The 19,576-nt window shown below is 40.7% G+C and overlaps 1 protein-coding gene across 6 annotated transcripts in view; it reads left to right on the forward strand.

Moving 5' to 3' along the window:
* Window positions 1-19,576, forward strand: part of ralgapa2 (Ral GTPase activating protein catalytic subunit alpha 2) — a 103,398-nt gene that overhangs the window by 45,241 nt on the left and 38,581 nt on the right. For all 6 annotated transcript variants that reach the window (XM_086094427.1, XM_086094423.1, XM_086094420.1 and 3 more), the window contains 12 exons: window positions 3,740-3,868; window positions 4,168-4,296; window positions 4,473-4,531; window positions 4,713-4,821; window positions 6,636-6,746; window positions 8,205-8,273; window positions 8,500-8,637; window positions 11,890-12,067; window positions 14,575-15,409; window positions 16,771-16,842; window positions 17,166-17,289; window positions 17,410-17,565. In XM_086094427.1, the coding sequence (XP_085950553.1) occupies window positions 3,740-3,868; window positions 4,168-4,296; window positions 4,473-4,531; window positions 4,713-4,821; window positions 6,636-6,746; window positions 8,205-8,273; window positions 8,500-8,637; window positions 11,890-12,067; window positions 14,575-15,409; window positions 16,771-16,842; window positions 17,166-17,289; window positions 17,410-17,565 (2,109 nt within the window). The remainder of the gene's footprint in view (window positions 1-3,739; window positions 3,869-4,167; window positions 4,297-4,472; window positions 4,532-4,712; window positions 4,822-6,635; window positions 6,747-8,204; window positions 8,274-8,499; window positions 8,638-11,889; window positions 12,068-14,574; window positions 15,410-16,770; window positions 16,843-17,165; window positions 17,290-17,409; window positions 17,566-19,576) is intronic.

The following is a 19,576-nucleotide window of genomic DNA, read 5'->3' on the forward strand; positions in this document are numbered from 1 at the left end:
CATGCATGTAAACGGGTTATCTCGAGTGTTTCAGAAACCAGAATTCTGACCTTAACTCGAATATTGACTGCATCTAAACGTAGTCATTTGTACTCGTTCACATTATTAGTACTCGTTCACGTCGTTCAATATTCTCGTTCACGTCATTGACCGAGTCCCGAACAAACAGGAATCGCATACTTTTTGTACTTTTCCCGAAAAAAAATTCATAATTCAACATATAAAAAATCCAGTTTGATCAAAATAATAAATGGGTTTTTGGAGTGCACTTAAATAGCTTATCTCATTCAAACATATTTTGTCAAAGCCTACACTGGCCGTTGACGCAGTCTACCAACCCCACGGAAATAACTTAAATAACTTTTAAGCACCAGGACCCCACGCCGTGTAAGTTTTTTTCCCATTTGAAAAATCCATCTGCGTCGTGTGTACTAGCTGTTTAGCCATTCTTCCTTGCTAATGCTAAGGTAGTACACTCGCAAATGCTAAGCTTGCTAATGTTAAGCTATTACGCTCTCTAATGCTCATCTATGCTTAGAAGATGTGAGAGGCGGCCAGTGACCAGTGTTGTGTGAGAGGCCAACAACTACACGTTTAAGCAGCCAATTATTACCGTTGCTAGGATGGTGTCTCACACACAGCACATCTGCAATTCCCACATAAAAAGAGATGCCAGATCCCATTCAAACGTTTATCTCTGACAATATGCATTGACACATTGACTCAAATGGGAAAATTATGAATCGTGTTCGTTTACAACGGCCAATCCACTACATAATTTGAGTCACCACCGATTCGTACAGAGCCCTATTAATTAACTTTTTTATTGAAACACGGAAATATCCATGTTTAGGGTATTAGACCGGAGACAAATAATTGTGTTTTACGGGTAACATAATGGCAGAGTGCACTCTGTCACCCCAGAGGCAGGCAGGTGGACAGGGTATGCTCTGTTTGAAATGAGGTCAAATGAAAAGGTCTGAGGTGGCTCTATTCAGAGGTACATTAATGCTTCTTCTGTTGCTAGGTGGGACCATTCCATCTGCCAACGTAGAGCCACACAAGCCTCAATTCTCATTTCTATACACTGCTTAAATTTAGGCACCAGAAAACACTTTGCGTTCTCCATTTGTGTCTTCCTTTAAAATACTAATTTCAGGCAATCAAGCAACAGTTTGTTGCTCACTAATTACCTCTGACTGCACTGCACATTATGTTTCAGAGGTCAATTACCAACAAAATGAGGGTAAAATGGACCCTCAAGCTCTCCCCACCAATTTTCTGCAGGCAGTGCGTCCTTTTGGATCCACTTCCTGCATATGACCTTTTGTGTTTATTCCAGTTCTTTTCAGCTCAGCTGTACTTTCTGTTTGTCAAAGCTTTCAGTTATGGTTGAAGATAGAAAAATGGCACGGTAAGACGAGAGACTGGGGAAAAATAGTATATTTTCGTGTTTGCTGAGTTGCCCTGTTGCTTTAGAGAGAAACAGCCTGATGTTTGAACTGTGGGATTTGCACAGTTTTATAGCCAAGAAGACAGGTGTTTTCAGGCTGGACCTTGCCTTTGTACACACACACATGCATGAGTGAGTGGAAGATAAGAGAGAGCGAGCGGACACAGTGCATACTCATACGTATAGTGCATGTGTTTTTCTGCATTGACCACAATCACTATTGTATTCTAAGATACACTCACAACAAGTCTTCTACTGCTTTATAATATTGTCCTGTTGCCTTTTCAACCTTGTTCCAGGTGCTTTTTACACTGCACATCCTTGAGCAGTTTATGCAACCTACTTAGCATATCCCAATGTTGAAAGAATACCCATCTGCCACTGAGCCGCCTGTAGCTCAACAAAATGCTATGTCCACAGCTTTAATTACTGGTTTTCCTATCTGTGTACATAAATATGATTCACATAGGTCATAATCTTTTGTTTCCGTATTTTCCTCTTTGGCAATCCATCTTCCGCCTCTCTTTTTCTGCTGTCTTTCTTTGCCACTATTGTTTTTTTGTTTTGTTTTGTCTTTTTCTGTGGCTGACTTAGTATCCCGTCGAGTGCCTTACTCTCCTTGCCACACTTAAAATGCTTAGCCTACCTGTTGGGAGAAGGGGGGGAAGCTTTCTCCCCACCATATCTCGGACATTGTGGTCCATTTACAAAACTTTTTGGTCCTCCTTTTTGTTTTGTTTTTAACTGTAACTCTGCTCTCGTGTTATACAAATTCCAGTGAAGTTGTGTTGTTGAGTACAGCGTAAATAAAAACAGAACATAAAAAAAGTTGACTTTGTGAATTCAGCAGGAAGATAACTAGTTTGCCGATCACTGGCTAGATTGGCCGATCACTGGCTAGATTGGCAAGTGCGTCATGAGCACATTCGCGCTAGCAGCTAGCTTTGTTGCATCAATCACCACAAAGAGTTTGACAGTAGACTTTCTGGGCTACCTGTACCTGACATTCAGGTTTGGTATGGATAGTATTCTCAAGAATCAGCCTTGCATTTCTTTTTTATTCACTTTATTTACAACTCAGCACACAGATCTGCACTTTCCTTTCATCGTGATGCCAGATTTCTTCTTTGTGTTTTCTGAATTCTTTCTCATTTCTTCTAGTACTTTACAAGTCATATTTTTATGCATTGTCCCCCAGTGTTCAGACTGAAACACCACAGTTGGATAAAACGGTGCCTTTTGAACATTCTTCACCAATCCCAGTCTTCGAGGGCCAGAGTCCTGCAGGTTTTAAATGTTTCTGTCTTCCGCCACGCCTGATTCTACATATCAGGATTATTATCAGGCTTCTGCAGAGTTTGCTGATGAGCTGATTATATGTTGCGGGTGTGTTGGAGGACAGAAACATCTAAAACCTGCAGGACTCTGGCCCTCGAGAACCAAGATTAGGGAAGCCTGCTTTAGAACAAGATGATAAACGTGTTCCTATAACTTTAGGTAAATTGATTGAAGCACTGTTCAATTTCATTGATTGCACTTTCCATTGCTTGAAATGAAGTTTTACAACCATATTTTTTGATCTAGACTTTTTCTGCCCACTGTATATTTGTTTTTGATTTTGTAATTTTTTTTATTTTAAGACATTTTATTGTGTACTCCACACAAAATATTTTATAAACAAATGGAAATAGATAACAGAACATTGCTATTAATTTTGTGCAATTTTAAAGGGGAAGTCAAGTCAAAAAAATTATTTACAATAATATGTTCTATGGACACCCACTAGACCCGAACTTGTCTAAACGTGGCATTCTGATTAATACGTGTATTGCATTTGTGGAATATGAATTAGTCAGATTAGTCACCAGTTTTTACTCATCTCGTGGGGCAGCAATTTTGCTACTTGCTGTCAACTGAAAAATAAATTTGACTTGAATTGATTTAAGAGCTCAGGTAATGACCATCATGTCTCACCTTTTTTCTAAGTTTGGTCATGTAACATTTGCAAGCTGAGCCTTGACCAACTGTGATGTCATTTTGAGTGGCAGCAAGTGGCAAAATGGCGTCCCCTTTGATGGACAAAAACGATCAATAAAGGCGTTTTTTCCGCACAACACTCCTATGTGCGTCCGGTTAAATACTTCCTGTAAGTATAGTATTAAAGTCTCACTTGCAAACACACAATGTGTCAACTTATTTGAAATTGAGTTTGTACTGCCATTAATTCATTGTTGCTACCCACTACTGCAGATATCATATTAAAAGTTGTATGTATTTTTGTCACAGGATACTTTGAACACGATTATCCGTTCCTGCTCTCCAAGATTCTTCTTCCTCGGCCTGCCGGGCTTCACAATGCTGGTCGGCGATTTCATCACTGCTGCTGCCCGCGTCCTCAGTTGTGACTCTTCAGAGGTACACCCAAATTTCAGCATCCTTCTGCAACACTCTTTACACCAAGCAGAACAGTTGACACAACTTTTTTCATGTCGAAATTTGGAAAGGGTCCCAAACAAGTACTGAAACTTTTGTTGGGTTCCCACTCTGAAGTGCACTGGTTGGTTGAAAGAGAATTATTTGTCAAATTACATCATATTGTATTTATATCCAACTTGTAAATTGCACTTTATTTACTGGTATTTACATAAAACTAGGTATTTAACTTAGAAAATCATTTCGATAGATATGATTAATATATTTTTTCCCTGTGCTAGGCTCCAAGGATGGAGGCTCAAACAATTCTTGGCTCGTTAGTGTGTTTTCCAAACCTTTACGTCCACATTCCAGTTCTAAGGAGTGTAGCTGGCTCTGATGACGTTCTTATAGGAAATGAGGATATCAAGGTAAATCACTCAGTTGGTGAATCCTCCAGGGGAAATTATTTTTAGTATTTTTCATTACCGTAAAGGCTTTAAAACCACGGGTGACTTCAATCCCACGATGCACATTGTAACCTATGGAGTCTGTGTGAGCGGAAGGACTAGACTATAATCTGATAATGTGTGTCTTTACACTTCAGGATTATCTTGTCAATATCCTGCTTGAGGCTGCAACAAAGGAACACTGTGAAGGGGCCAGGTATGTCATTACTTAGATGAAATGCTGTGTTTGAGTTTGATACCATATGAGGCAACGTGTGTGAAATCAAAAATAGAATGATGGCAATCTTAATGTGTTAGCTGTGATGTTTGTTTAAAGCCATTCTTTCTGAATAGAATGTTGTTTTTTATTTTTATACTATATATTTTTTGCACTCAAGGTGTATTGCTGTATGCAGCCTGGGACTGTGGGTTTGCGAGGAACTTATGCAAGCAAATATCCATGATCAGGTGAAAGACTCCATCAACGTCCTGGGAGTAACACTTAAGGTCAGTAGCCGACTTATGTGTGTCTATAAAGTAAAGCTTCAGTTCCACAAGTACTGGAACTGAAAATAGAAAGTGTGCAGGTAGTCTATGCTCCCTTTGTAAGTATGACTATAACCGCTCTTCAGCATAGGCTTTTATTTTGCAGTTTCTGTATGTCGTTCATTCTGTGGAGGTCAGGTGTAACTGATGCTGGATCGAGGGGTCCTAGCTCACTATCTCTGTTGTAGCTCATCACAAAAAGTATTTGGTAGGTTCGAGGTTATGGTTTTCAACTCTTCCACAACAAATGTATCCAACTGTGCCTTTATGGACCATGATTTGTGCACAGCGGCGCAGTCACATTGTAACAGAAGGCCTACTTACTTAAACAATTTAAACAACAATGTTTAAAGTATAGCATTGTCCAGAATGTCATTGTATGCTGGGGTTCTGTCTGAACACCTGATTGTTTGACAAACTTAAATTAAAAGTGTTTCTATACTTCATCTACATACTGTATACTGATATTTGGTGACTATTATGACAGAAATGTCATGTATTTCTGCACTAGAATAAATCACTAATGGCTACTGTATCTGTAAATAAAGAGTACACATTGTACATTGCACATTGCTTAGCTTTTACACAAATAATGTTGACTGTCTGTGAAAAGTAATCAGTCTACTAATTTCACTTGTGGTTATTTTTGTAGCAGTCCTCTATTTCCATGAAGAGATCCAGAAAACCAGTTGAGGTTTTTTTTTTCTTCATGGAGAGGGACTTGTGTGGTGGCGTAATTTTGAGACTGCTCTCTGTCTCTGTAGATGTTGGCCAATTTAAGCAGCTACATCTCCCAGCTTCCTGCTAGAGCAACCCCCCCTTTCCATCTCTAATGGAGCAGTAATCACTCCCCTGTACAACTTGACACACAGACTCCGACAGCACCAAAATAGAGGGTATAGGCTGGGTAGAGTGTGTTGTAGAGGGGGAGGGGGTTGAAGAGTGGCACTGACAGTCTCTTTTCTAAAAGCAGGTGCTGAACTCTCAGGGCCTCTTTTTGTGTTTGGCCATTTCTGCACTCATTGCATTGTCTACCCTTGTTACATGTTGAGAGGCATTCAGCTGGAAGAAATGGAAAATTCTATTTCTGAACACAGAATTTCAAATAACTGAAGAAATTCACATTTGGGCAGAAGTGGTCACTATTCTTGTATCTGAGGAGTCGGGGGGGTTGATGAAGCATGGGTAAAAGTGGAAATAAATTTATGCTGATTAGTTACCAAAATGTGGAAAATTTTAGAAGCCTGAACAGAACATGGTCTTTTTTTTAGTACATTTGTATGGCCAAACTTGGCTTTAATTGTGACAGCAATGTCCCCTTAGGGCATCGCAAAAAGACGACAGTTTGCCACTCACATTGGCTGATTTAGTGTAAGGACTCCTTGCGATGTGAACTGTGCGAGTCTGCATCGTGTGAGGCTCCACTTACAATATGTTGTACCGCAGCACCTTTTGTTAAACCATAAAATGATGAAGTGTCAGCCAAGGAAGACGCAAGTTGCTACAGAAAGAGGACACGGGTGAGAATAAAGATTTTAAAAATTGTGACGGCACAAACTAAGGGGCAGTCTCTCCAGCTAGCTTGCGTTTTATTTTATTTTTTTATTTCGGTTGCCTGAGCTCTAATTTATAAGTCACAGTATAATCTGCAAGACCAGCCAAACTATGAAAAATGTGTGACTTCCTGTCAGAAAAATACAGTATAATGAACACATATACAACAAACACATTCTTCTTACCATTATTTATAACTGTTTTTCTTTTTTTCCGTGCAGTTTGGAAACAAAGCAGTGGCTCAGGTAGCCTGTGACGTGTTTCAGCTTCTCATCTCACACTGGGAGTCTCTCCAAAATGTGGAGCCGACTCTGCCTAAGAAAATCATCGAGGTAATATTCACATCCACTACTGAATATGCAAGTTACCGGCTAGCGGAGCATATACATCAACCCCCCCCACCCCCCCACCCCCCTCCCACCCCCTCCAGGTACATTACCTTACAAAGGGGAATATAAATATACATAGGGCTAAGTGGTTTTATATGATTGAGAATCGTGATATCATAATGAGCAGCTGTGAGCATATTTACCCGATCATATGCAGCGGAAATGTTTGTGACCTAATCAAAGCAGGCCTCCAGACTAACTTTTTTTGTCTACTAGGAGCACATTAGCCCCTAACCTGACATTTTAGGGACACACAACATAAATCGGCTTGCAAAGTAAAGTATAGTATTAAATATTCAATAATAGCATTTAAAAAATATATATATATATATTTTATACCGGTTGCACAGGCGTGAGTAAATGCAACAATCACTCACACTCGTCTCAAATTTTAGGAGCAAAGTGCCACCATATAGGTGCAGTCTGAAGCCCTGCGGATTCAATCTTTTCCTTCACTTTAGTTTACAAGTTGAAGAAGTTAACAGAAAGTAATAGTAAGAAGTAAACAATGACCAAACGTGCATCGATAAGCATCCATGATATGGCGTTATCTTCCGAAGATGAAGCTATTTTGACAAGAGATGTGGGCAGTATCTTCAAAGCGATGTGGTGTAAATAAAGCCGTTGCACATGGTATGTCCTCAAAAATGGGCAAGACAGTAATCCTATTGAACCATTTGAACAAGTACCACCTAAGTGTTGATGTGGAAAGCATGAAAATATGAGCAGTGGCTGCACTGCATGCCCACGTCACATTAGCAGTTTAGCCACTCCCAACTAGCCTTGCAGCCACCGGATCAAAGCAGCAATAAATTCCATCATATTTTGATTATGCACATTTACAAACAGCAATTATGTTAACACTATATGTAGGTTTCAGAACTTAAAAATTAGAATGTTTACATTTCTAGGTGTATTAATTGTTCCGAAAGGGTAAATTTTTAGTAGTTCACTGTGTATTATACTGTATACTATTCTGCATTTGTTTTACTGTTGGATAAAACATGTTTTTATCATTTTCCTTTCCTGTTCATCATCATCTTTTTCATTTAGTTTTACAGATGTACTTCATATGTAAATTAAATGTTGGCTCTCCAGCTTAGTTTTCAGTACAGATGCTTTAAAACTAAAAACTTAAAAACAATGTAGTCGTCATAATGATCATGATTTTATTTTTATCTTAGCACTATACAAATAAGATTGACTTGCCTAGTCCAGGTGGTGTAGTCAACTGGCATAGGCTTCCTGAACAGGGTAAATGCCATTAAAAATAGATGGATGAATTTGGAAAGTGTGCCATCTGAAGGACATTAGAATATCTTATAACCAGAAAAGAACTGTCAGATTCCTTTTCTCCTTAGCAATGAGTCTTTTTTTTCTCCATGCTTTGTCCTTTTGCAGATATTTGTGGCCACAACAGCCTTTTTGTTGCCAAGCGCTGAGCACTCAACAGTGGAAGCAGACAAAAAGGTACATGTTGGAAAGGAAATGACTAAGATCTAAAGGACCTTGATCTATAATGTTGGAATGGTGCATTGATGGAGGAATGTTTTCACTCATGACATTTGTTCTCTTTTCTTCTCTTCCCCTTTTGTTTCATTTGTCCTCACTTTCTTTTCTTTAACCATTTTTTGTTGATGTCATTGCATTTTATCTCATTGTTTACGTTTATGAACTATATTCCTAATTTCCTCAGTTGGTGGTGTCCCTCCTGCTGTGTCTATTGGACTGGTGCATGGCTGTTCCTCTGAGTCTGCTGTTGGAGCCTATTACCACATCTCTGCTGGAAGACCACAAATCCCACAAAGCCCCTCTCCTGGACTACATCTACAGGGTAGGTAGCACTGTCATCCTGGTGCCAGTATAGCGTTTAGTCATTTAGGTAGTTTTTTTTATTTTTATATATATGTAATCTATTAAAGCTGGAATTTACTTGTATTCATCCCTCTGATCCTTCATTTTTGCTGTGACCCTGAGGAGCTTCAGGCCTAAATGAATGACGTATTATTCATTCCCTCCTGTCTGGGCAGATGCGGTCAACGGCAGATCTTTGTAAGGATGTCAGCGCTGATAAGAAATGGTCCAATTATTCAAACGGAACCCTTTGTCCATTTGATCAGCTCAGACCATAAATGCTTGTCCTGCTGATTTGAATGGAATATGTCTTAATATGCGAGCGACTGCAGCTGCTGTAAAAGCAAAGACAATTAGATGTGATTGGTTGTCTATCAGAAGACAAACAACAAGGCCCCTCCGGGTTTCATTGGAAGTGATACATCAAGCAAGGTGTGACAATATTAATGCAGTATCCAGGCTGAAATATGCATATTTACATACTAATTATTCCACAAGAGTCTCCTTTTTATTCTATTACTGACCACAATGTCAAGGTAGTGGTCTGTCTGCTATTCACCTTGCTTTAATTATAAATCTCAATTTAAAAGCTTTTTCTTTTGAAATCAAACAACCACAAAACATATCAACAAAAATGGTTGTCATTGTCATGCTTTTCATCTTGGCATAGTGTGTGCTTGTGATGCCTAATAGAATGCAGATCCATTGCAAAAGCAACATTGCACTAGATCTCTTTGGCTTACTGGTGTTCAGCCCAAGCTTCTCCATCTGCTCTCCGTTCCTGCCTCAGCAGCCAGCTGCACCACCCCTCTGTGCGGGCGTGTTAGGTGTACGTCTGTCTTTGTGAGGATCAATTTAAATTTGAACCTCTGTGTAAGGGTTAACTGTAGTGATAAATATGCAAATTTGTGTACGACATAGATTTTATGGGGACGGTTATGTTAAGATAATGACATGGTCAGGGTTAGGGTAAGTTAACGGGGCTGTCTCGAACATATGATTCAAACTAATTTTCTTCTAAATTGTTGTGAGATGTATATGTTGCCCCTCTTAACTACAGTGTGCTCATTTGTCTGTTACCCTCCAAGAACTGTTGCTATGCAAAGTGTAGTCACTTAGTTGTCAAGCACAGCCGTGGGTTTTCCCCCTCCCTTTCTGTCTCTCCATCTCTCCACAGAGGGAAGCTCTTTGGGGGCTTTGGTGTAGCAGCTGTTTGGTTCAGGTCTTTTCACCATCAAGCTGCCAATCCCTCCCCCATGTACTCAAAGGTCTGCTTGGGAGATTCATCCACATACTGTCTACATTGCCACACACAATACTGTTTCAGATGATGGGCCCAGCCTGCTTTCCACCAAGTGCGAGCGCATGTATGCACTGAAAGGGATTAGCCTTTACATGGCTTTACCCCAAGTTGCTCTACTGTGACCAAGCAGGCCCCTCATTTACATATATTAGACATATGATCCAACCCCCTTACGTCCACTGGCATAGTACAAATTACAGGTGTGTGGAGGGTACATGTTTGTGGTGGAAGTTAAACACGCAACAAAAAAAAGTCTTAATTAAATCAAACAGTGTAAACCTGTCCGATGGCTGTAATCGACTGCCCCAGTGCGCCTTATCTGGTGCTGCCAAGGGATGCTCTGCCATCTGTTATGTAGATCGATACGTTCTCACAATACAGGAAAGATGGATTCCAAGCAATAAAAGCACTCTTTTTTTCTTGGAATCTTTCTCCTCTTCTTCCATCGCCATGATGTAAGTGGATATGTTGTATTCCTCTTCCAGGAGATTGCTTTCATTGTGGGTTTGTACATTTGTCTGGGAAAATTCCCGCTACAGTTATTGATTCTTCAGCAAGTGTATGATTATAGGTGTGTATTCTTTAAAGGATGTTGCTGTTACATTTTAGTGACCAAATTCACACATAAGTGACAAAAAAAAAATCCATATTTTTAATAGTGAGGACTGTAATATCCAGTCTATAAGTCGCTACTTTTTTCCACACACTCCGAACCTTGCTTTTAAAACAATGATATATGGGCCTTTTATGAAATTTCACGGCATAACAAGCTTCATGCCGCCAATCACAACTGTACCCTTTAGTCCTTGTACCACTCCTTAGCCCTCGGTTGTGCGCGTTCACGAGAATGAAGGGGTGTCCCAAAGAGGGCTTGTCCTCACATCAGGCGGCACCTCGATCACTCGCCGTTTACAAGCTGTTGCTGCTTCCTGGTGTCTCGCATGACGTCACAAAAACGAGTAAAAATGTCCTGGATATGTGCCAATTACCTCTGATGCTTACAGAGTGTGTCCGAGGCATGGGTGTTGTGAAATGGCGTTTGCTTTAATAACATAATTCATGCCATCTGGGGAACCACTTTTCTACAAATCACGACATCAGGGAAGACGTGTTTGTTTTTATTTACGAGCCTTTCCATGTTCCTCTCCCTGACCCGTTTTGCTTTTTGGTTTCGAAGTCATGAACTTATGACAGGCAAAACTGTTAGCATGGTAAGAGAACTTGTCTTTAAGCAAAAAAGTGTGTGTGTGTATATGTGTATAAATATTCCTCGTTCGAATGTGAACACTTGCAGTGTATAGTGTAGCCTATAAGGTACTTTTTTTTCCTTTTGAAATATGTTGTTTTAGATATATTTTATATTCAGATGTGTTCAATAGTCCGAAAATTATGGTAAATGTAAAAATAAAATAAAAAATGTTTGTGTCATAGTATCCCATTTGAACAGATATGCTGCACTTGGTTTTGCACTAGTTTCATTTGAACATGGCAACATGATTAACCTGATCTAATGCCAAGTCTGTCAGTTCACATGAGGTTAATTTACTGCGCATTATGTAAGACCTTATTACAACATATTCCTAGAAATATTGAATGTGGTTGAAACCCTCCCTCATTTGAACTATTAATATACTTTATTACAGCTGTTCGGGTTCACTCATTAATTTCATAAGCGTCAAATGCCTTGACAGAGGGCTGCGCTCTGAGTGCTTGTTCCTCTTCACAAGCCCCTGAATCACATCAACCTAAAACAGGCCTGTAGGATTGTCACTGCACACTATCTTTGCCAGACACTATCATATCTAATCAGACAGTGTCTTTGCACATCACTGATACAATTTTGCCATCAAAGCACCTCACTGGCTGAAAGGAGTATACTTAGCCAGGCACACAAAATCAAATGTTATGCCTTTTCTTATTTCTCCTTAGGTGCTGCACTGTTGTGTGTCAGGCTCCACCCTCTACACCCAACAGAGCCACTACCTCCTTAGCCTGGCTGACTTGTCCGCTGACTACGATCTCATGTTGGGACAGGTGAAGAGTTTTGAGCCGCCAACTTCCCAGACGACCGCTACCGACTTCCGCAGCTTGCTGACCGTAGCAGAGGGTAAAGAAGCATGCCATTCACGTCAAATTTACAGGGGCCATTGTTATAGGAGACACATGACATTGACTGTCAAATTACACAAAGGATAAAGAGTTATAGTACACTGTACTTCCATTTTTTACATCATAATTAAAATTGCTGGGGTCTTTTTTGGGGGGGGGGGGGGGGTCGGACCTCTATTACATGCAAATAAGCCATCACTAACCTACTAATTCATGGAGGCATCATGTTAAGACCTTTCCTACCTTTGAGGTACTCAAAGCGCTTTAACACTTCTGATGATGTAGCAACACAACTGGGGGTTCAGTATCTTGCTCAAGGACACTTTGACATGGTCAAGGGGATGATTGTACCAACATAATCTGGGTTGGGAGACAACCACTCTACCACCTGAGGCATGCCGCTTAGCGATGTGTTGATTAAGCAACCTATGGTATGGTAAGCATAAAGTAGTGATGAGTTATTTCCTCAAGTAATTGGTGTCTGCTGACTGGCCCGCCAGCTCATCGTCACTCATACACGTTCCTTCTCCAAGCTTCTTCAGCGCCACTTTGCAGTAATTACATAAAACTTTCTTTTAGTCTTTTTTTAGATCCCAAACCTTGACCATCTTTTAATTTTTAAGTATTGCTCCGTGGAAGTTGAACATCTGTTGTTGAAGGACCATCCGTCACCAACAATTGTCCATGCGGCAAACATAGAAGTGGCCAAATTGTGTCGGAAATGTGGTTTTCAAATTATTATTTATAGTTTTGAGACAGAATTTTTTGTATCGACAAATGTTTGTGGTCGACTTAGCCAATCCCCCCCCCACACACACACACATTCACATTACTCTGTATGTACGTGTGTACAATACTGTTGAGGCCAACCCTAGCTTTGTTCTTCAAAAAAAAAAATTTTATTTGTATAACACACCAGAAAAACAAGAATATATAGTCATACATTTTTGGGGGGAGGGTGGGGGCTTGGTAATCACTAAACTTTGTACATGGCCAGGCCGAACCTCTTCAGATTTCACATCTGGATAAAGGTATTTATATAGGAACATATTTTTGCCATTGCAATAGCATTAATGAAACTGCCCACTTCTCAAAATTATAATGTTTTCTTCATGAACCAGCAAGTAACTTACTAACTACTTAACCTGCTTTTGTTCAGTTCAGCCTTTACGGAGCTCTCTGCTTAAATATTGTAAGTGACATTCACTTATATTTGGTCATTATCGAATTGTATGAAGAATGAATCGAATAGTAGCCTATTACTTTAAGCACTTTATTGGCGGCCTCTTCAGCGCATTGCCATAATGTAATAGTTTGCTACATTATTTTAAAAGGAGTTCACTGAAAGAATTAATTCTAAGTAGCCCATCCATTTGGAGCTGCTCTATTAAATGTCAATATCCTATTAAAAATATAAAAAGGAAAATCAACTATCAGGGAATGCAACATTCACATTAGTGCTCATCCTCAAGAAGACCCATTACAGGGTTTAGATAAAAATGTCACATTTTTCTTTTTTTTTTTTGACATTGTGATTCCATTAGGCCATGGTCTCTCTCTCTCTCTCTCTCTCTCTCTCTCTCTCTCTCTCTCTCTCTCTCTCTCTCTCTCTCTCTCTCTCTCTCTCTCTCTCTCTCTCTCTCTCTCTCTCTCTCTCTCCCACTCTCATGTCCTCAACTTCTAAAAAGTCCCTTTGAGCCCAAATGCATGCAATATTTGCACTGAAACAATGTGAGAATTTTCAACTGTCGCGTCTGCCTCAGAATCTACAGCTCACCTTTTCTTCATGGCACACAGCTGCAGAGTCTTAGTGGAAATAACAAAACACTATCAAAAGGGCAAACCAAAGAGTGCCGGCCTAGTTATATTCATGCCCCCACCTCATATTGATCAAGTCACATCAAAGGGCCAGCGTATCTCTAATGTAGCTTGGCCTGCTTTCTAAAGAGCTTTTTCCACTTTGATGGGGGATGATGGTATTGATAGCACTGTCACAATGCAAGAGTGCATCTTCTTGTTTTTCCTACATCACCGCATAATGAAGCCCAGCATGCTTTTCACTTGAGCGTAAAAACCCATGCATTTACACAAATGCAATTCACTGAGTAGGATCCCATTCAGTAGCCTGTGAAGATGGAGGTTCTCATTAGCGCGCGGCCAGTATAAACACTTGTCCATTATAAGAAGACTCAATGGGCTTTTCAAAGTTGTCTCATATGATTAGACGCTACCTACTTAGTCGTGCTCGCTAAGCTATTATGAGAAATGAATAAAGTACTTTTATTAGTAATCATAATTGAGATTTTGCTGTGCGTGAAATGAGGTAACAGAGATAATAGCATGTCTACACACAAAATGTAAGGCTTTTGAAAAGTGGCTTAGCAACTTCAGCATTGCATTTATGATAAATGATAGCCTAGCTAAGTATTCGCCCATAGGTATTTTTGTGATTATCTCAGGTCCATGTGTTGTATATTTATCATATCACCCTCATTCCTTTGCCAGAAAAGCGACGTCGGAGCATGGAGCTGATACCCCTGACAGCACGGATGGTCATGACACACCTGGTGAATCATTTGGGCCATCATCCATTAAACGGAGGCCCGGCCCTCCTCCATAGCCTAGTGAGCGAAAATCATGACAACCCTTATGTGGAGTCATCCGAGCTGTCCTCCGAGGTCTTCAAAAGCCCCAATCTTCAGCTCTTTGTTTTCAATGATACCACTCTAGTGTCCTACCTGCAGATCCCCGCAGAGGGCCCCACAGTCGGACAATCCCCGCACCCATCCTCACAGGTGCGCATCATTGTCCGTGACATTTCAGGTAAATATTCGTGGGATGGGACAATTCTGTTCTCAACCAACCAGGAAGACTGCGAGGATATCGGTGTTTTTAAGTCAGCCGATCACACGTTTGCAACTGCAGCTGCTGCCGCACAAGGCAAAACTCTGTCCAGTCCTCCAACAAGAGGACCGTCCAAGTATCATTTGTCTGTCTCTGATTCCCTCCCTGACTCCTGTGACGCGGAGGAAGTAGATTATCTTAACAAACTTTTGGAGGACCTTGGCCTGAGCAGCCCAGAATGCCTCCCCAAATCGCAACTTCAGCTAAATCAGCCGGCCGCTTCACCCTTGGGCATGAACCTTGAGCAAGAAAGTGCCATCCTCGGTGCCATTCTTCGACAGACTCAGCGGGAGGAGGAGCAAGTGAGAAAGTGGGATGCTGATGTGAGCTTTCAGGCCTCCTGTCAGAGAGAACCGTCCCACCAGGAACCCAAGGCACCTTTTTATTATTGTCGCCTACTGCTCAATGACCTTGGCATGAACTCCTGGGAGCGAAGGTACGCTACCACATATTCTGACTTGACAATTATTCTCTTGATCCTTACATGAAAGTTTGAAGTATAAAGTAAGGAACTTCTACAGTTTCTATAGAACCAGTGCAAAATAAAAACATTTAACTGAAGGCTTAGGCCGTCCATATCATATTTGCATTCACATCGTCCTAATATCCTGCAAGTAATTCAGCTGTTTGCTTGTGACTCTTAAGAGAGCATTTTTAAAAGCACCAGTGTGCCTTAATCTTCCCTCCACAGGGTGAATGTGCCCAGCTGTTTACACAAATGTCTACCTTGCGCTGCCACGTCTTTATAGTGCCACCCGCGAATTAAAAACTTGCACCTCTTAATAGTGATGGCGTAACATGCACACAGCTTGTGGGAGATTGTTGTTTGCACCTGTGGCCTCTTACATTAAAAGGAACCCTGACTGTAATGACAGGTTTGCTCTGTATGATTTATTTGATTGTTACTAACATAACTCTGAGATTCATAAAAAAAAAAAAAAACATTTCCAGTTGAATACATTTTGCAGAAACTTTATTTGGACATACGCCGCCATTGTTATTTACGTCGCAACACATTCAGTGCGTAGTGACGTAGAATGGCGGCTGGCTCTCTGCCAAGCAATGTGAAATGGATATAAAGAAAGCGAGGTAAGTCTCGTAACGTTCCTAAAGAAAGAACATGCGATCAGGAGAGTTACCCTCCCCCACGCCGTGCTCTCGGCATTCTCCAGACGCATTCAAGAGTTGTGATTGTCCCTTTAGGAACGCTACGGAGGCTTACCTCACTTTCTTTATACCCATTTCACATTGCTCGTCAGAGAGCCAGCCGCCATTCTACGTCACTACTTGCTCACTGAATGTGTTGCAACGTAAACAAAAATGGTGGTGTATGTAAAAACAAAGTTTCTACAAAATGTATTAAACTGGAAATTATTTTTGGAAAACAAATCTCATAGATATGTTAGTAACAACCAAATATAATGGAGCAAACGTCAGGGTTCCTTTAATGCTAAAAGGGGAATTTGTAATCCACCCTAAATAATATTTTTTGTCATATTTGGTAAAACAGCTATGATTTGTCAGTAGTACATAATTAATATGATCTATAAAAAAGTTAGCTGTCTCTTCCACGGATCCATTTTGCATATACAATACTACAGTGAAGTCATGACATTGTTTAACAAATTTGACAAAAATAGATTTTTGTCCCCTTTTAGAGGCAAAGCATAAATGCAAAAATATTTAACACTTGAGTTCACATTGTCCTAAAATGAGACCCATTTCAACACTGTTCATTGTTTGTGATTGGAGAGCTGAATATGAACTAAGTTATTTGAACTATTTTTGTCCAACTAGGAAAAGTTTCCATTTGCTGAAAAAGAACTCCAAACTCCTAAGAGAATTAAAAAACTTGGATTCTCGACAATGGTAATTATTTGTTGTCATTTATGTAATTTATTTTCCCTTCATACATTTGTCAGTGATACTGTACTATAATCATTTGGCTACACGAGTAACTGGGTAGAGGTGATACTTTCTACTATATTGTGTTGGCATTTTTTTCTCACACCATTATTTTCAAACTTGCATCAGACCTTGACAATAGTTTTGAAAATTAAAGAAGCGATTTGGTGCCATTGCATAAATCATTTGTAAACATTGAATAAACAAACACAGAACATAATTTGCCCTCATTGTCACTTCAAGTTGTTACTCTTCTAATGCTAACTTCTTTATTTGTTGTTCTGTAGTCGGGAGACACACAAGATCGCTGTGTTCTACATTGGCGAGGGCCAAGAAGACAAGTGCTCCATCCTGTCAAACAGTGGCGGCAGCCAGCCTTATGAAGACTTTGTTTCTGGGCTCGGATGGGAGGTGCTTCCTAAAAGTCTTACACTCAACACAGATGCATTCATATTTGTGACAAAGATACACCTCCTGATGTGGACCTCTGTGGTCGTGAATGATGATTAAAATAAATGATATGTTCCTCAGGTGGATCTGGCCACACACTGCGGCTTTATGGGCGGCCTTCAGAGGAATGGCAGCACAGGACTAACAGCTCCCTACTATGCTACCTCCACCGTAGAAGCCATCTTCCACGTCTCTACACGTATGCCATCTGATTCTGATGACTGCCTCACCAAAAAGGTGCCTCGCGTTTTTAATGATGACGTTTAAATTTGGGTATACAGTATGTCATGTTATTTGACCGTTGGCACCCTGAGAGTAAGAAAACAGCACTGTGCACATCTGTTGCAGTGAAATGGCTTCACTGTCTCGCTTAGCCAGATTAGTTGATATATATATCTATATCCAAGTATATATCCTTCAGCTCGGTGTTAACCTGTGATCAGGAGGTGTGACTCCAGAGTGTGACCATTGATTAGTGACCCTGGCAAGCAGACATGACGAGGAGAGAGTAGCGGGCTCACGAGTGAACATTTGCCGCTGTGGTAATGACCACGCTTCTGCTATTCTCTGCCCCCCCTTCCCGTGTGCTGTGACCAGGGCCTGGATTCAGCCATTATCTCTCCCTGCTAGAGCAGGCGCCGGACGGATGCCGGCAGGATACTTTTATCCAATTCCTGCTGCCTCCACAGGAGCGATCAATTGGGTTCTGCCGTAGGATTCAAGACTGTAGTACACAAGGAACAGTTAGTGCGAAGAAATGAGCCGCAAAGGCCACTGCCCATGCTGCCAATCTTCTCATACGGTGCCATGCTGAGAATTGAAATTAATCAGACCTCCCCCCATATCCAACGCTACCCCAGTCTTCTACAGACCTTGGGCCACCAATAACAACCTACAAATTCCTCCTGGCTCTGTGCAAAAAATAATTGTGTAAAAAGTAAAAACATTGGCTATCTAGTTTAGGGCAGAAGAGGGAAATGACAATGCAGTTTATGCTGTAATGGCAAATGTTCATCTTTCCCAAATGTCCACACCAGCCATAGGCTATATAGACCATGATTGACTTGGTACACACTCAGATGCTTCCAAAGTGAAGATGGAATGAAGAATTGGAATGAGGAATGGGCTTCATCGCTGTCTGAGTGAGATGTTTTCCATGTAAATTTAAAAATAACACTTTTAGTCCAGCAGTCACCGACTTCACTGCCTGTGGCCGCAAAGCCATACTTTGGGTTGTTCTGTGGGTAGAAAAGGATGAGGGAGGTCAAAGCAAACAGAAAACGGGGGGGGGGAACAAATTCCTCAATCCAATTGTGTGCATGCAAGCTGCAGCAGTAGCAGCTGGCCTCAGTAATGTGGTTATACAAGCAACTTGCAGAGTTGGGGTCAGACTGTGTGCGCATGTGTGTGTGCGTGTATGTGTGAAGACGGAGATAGCCCAATCTTTTTCACTCTCCCCAAGGCACTACAGCTTAAATGGACCACAAAGGTTGTTTTCATGAGTAGCCCTGAGTCTTCTGGGGTCCTCTTATCTGCTGTTTTCTATCGTGTTGAGGCCAATCAACTAGGTGGGAGGTCAAAGACGGCTAATTAGATAGCAGCCTTTGACTTTGCATTCCTTAATAAAAAAAGGAAAAAATTAAATTAAGCCACACATTTAGACCATATTAACAATGAAGTAGATGCTGGAAACTGTCTGTCTGTGTGGAGCATAAGCATCCTCATTAAACTTGTGATTCAGCTCATCCAAATGCTAATATTGTAAGCTAAATTAACATCCCAGCGTTAATTGTTAGCACCAAATGCATATTCAACATTTCCGTGAAATTGTCCCAGTGACTGACTTGGTTTATACCTGCTGGTCTTTGGATAGGCCGACTGAACTGGTGAACAGTAATCAGCATGCCGTGCGTTTGTTTAAGATCACAGAATTACCATAATTAAGGGCTTATAATAGAATGCGCTAATTGCATTTTTGGTGGCGAGGGCATGTTTTCTAATGGCTCATTAGGCCCACAGTACATTGGCAGATGTTTTCAGCTGAACAGAGTCTTAATTTTCAGTGTCTGTGATACCCCATAAACAGAAAAGTTACTAGACTATCAGCTAATGCGTTAGCTACACTTAGAGAATATAATGTAGCTGTGTTGATTCAACTTTGGATGAATCTGTTTACCTATTTCAAAGTAGCATCAGTCAATTTCCTGTTCTTTAAGTGTACGCTCTTGTCCTGCCTGCTTTCATTTAT

Source organism: Leptonotus elevatus, chromosome 14 (assembly GCF_054856555.1).
Source record: "Leptonotus elevatus isolate MCC_2025b chromosome 14, RoL_Lele_1.0, whole genome shotgun sequence".
Lineage (NCBI taxonomy): Eukaryota > Metazoa > Chordata > Actinopteri > Syngnathiformes > Syngnathidae > Leptonotus > Leptonotus elevatus.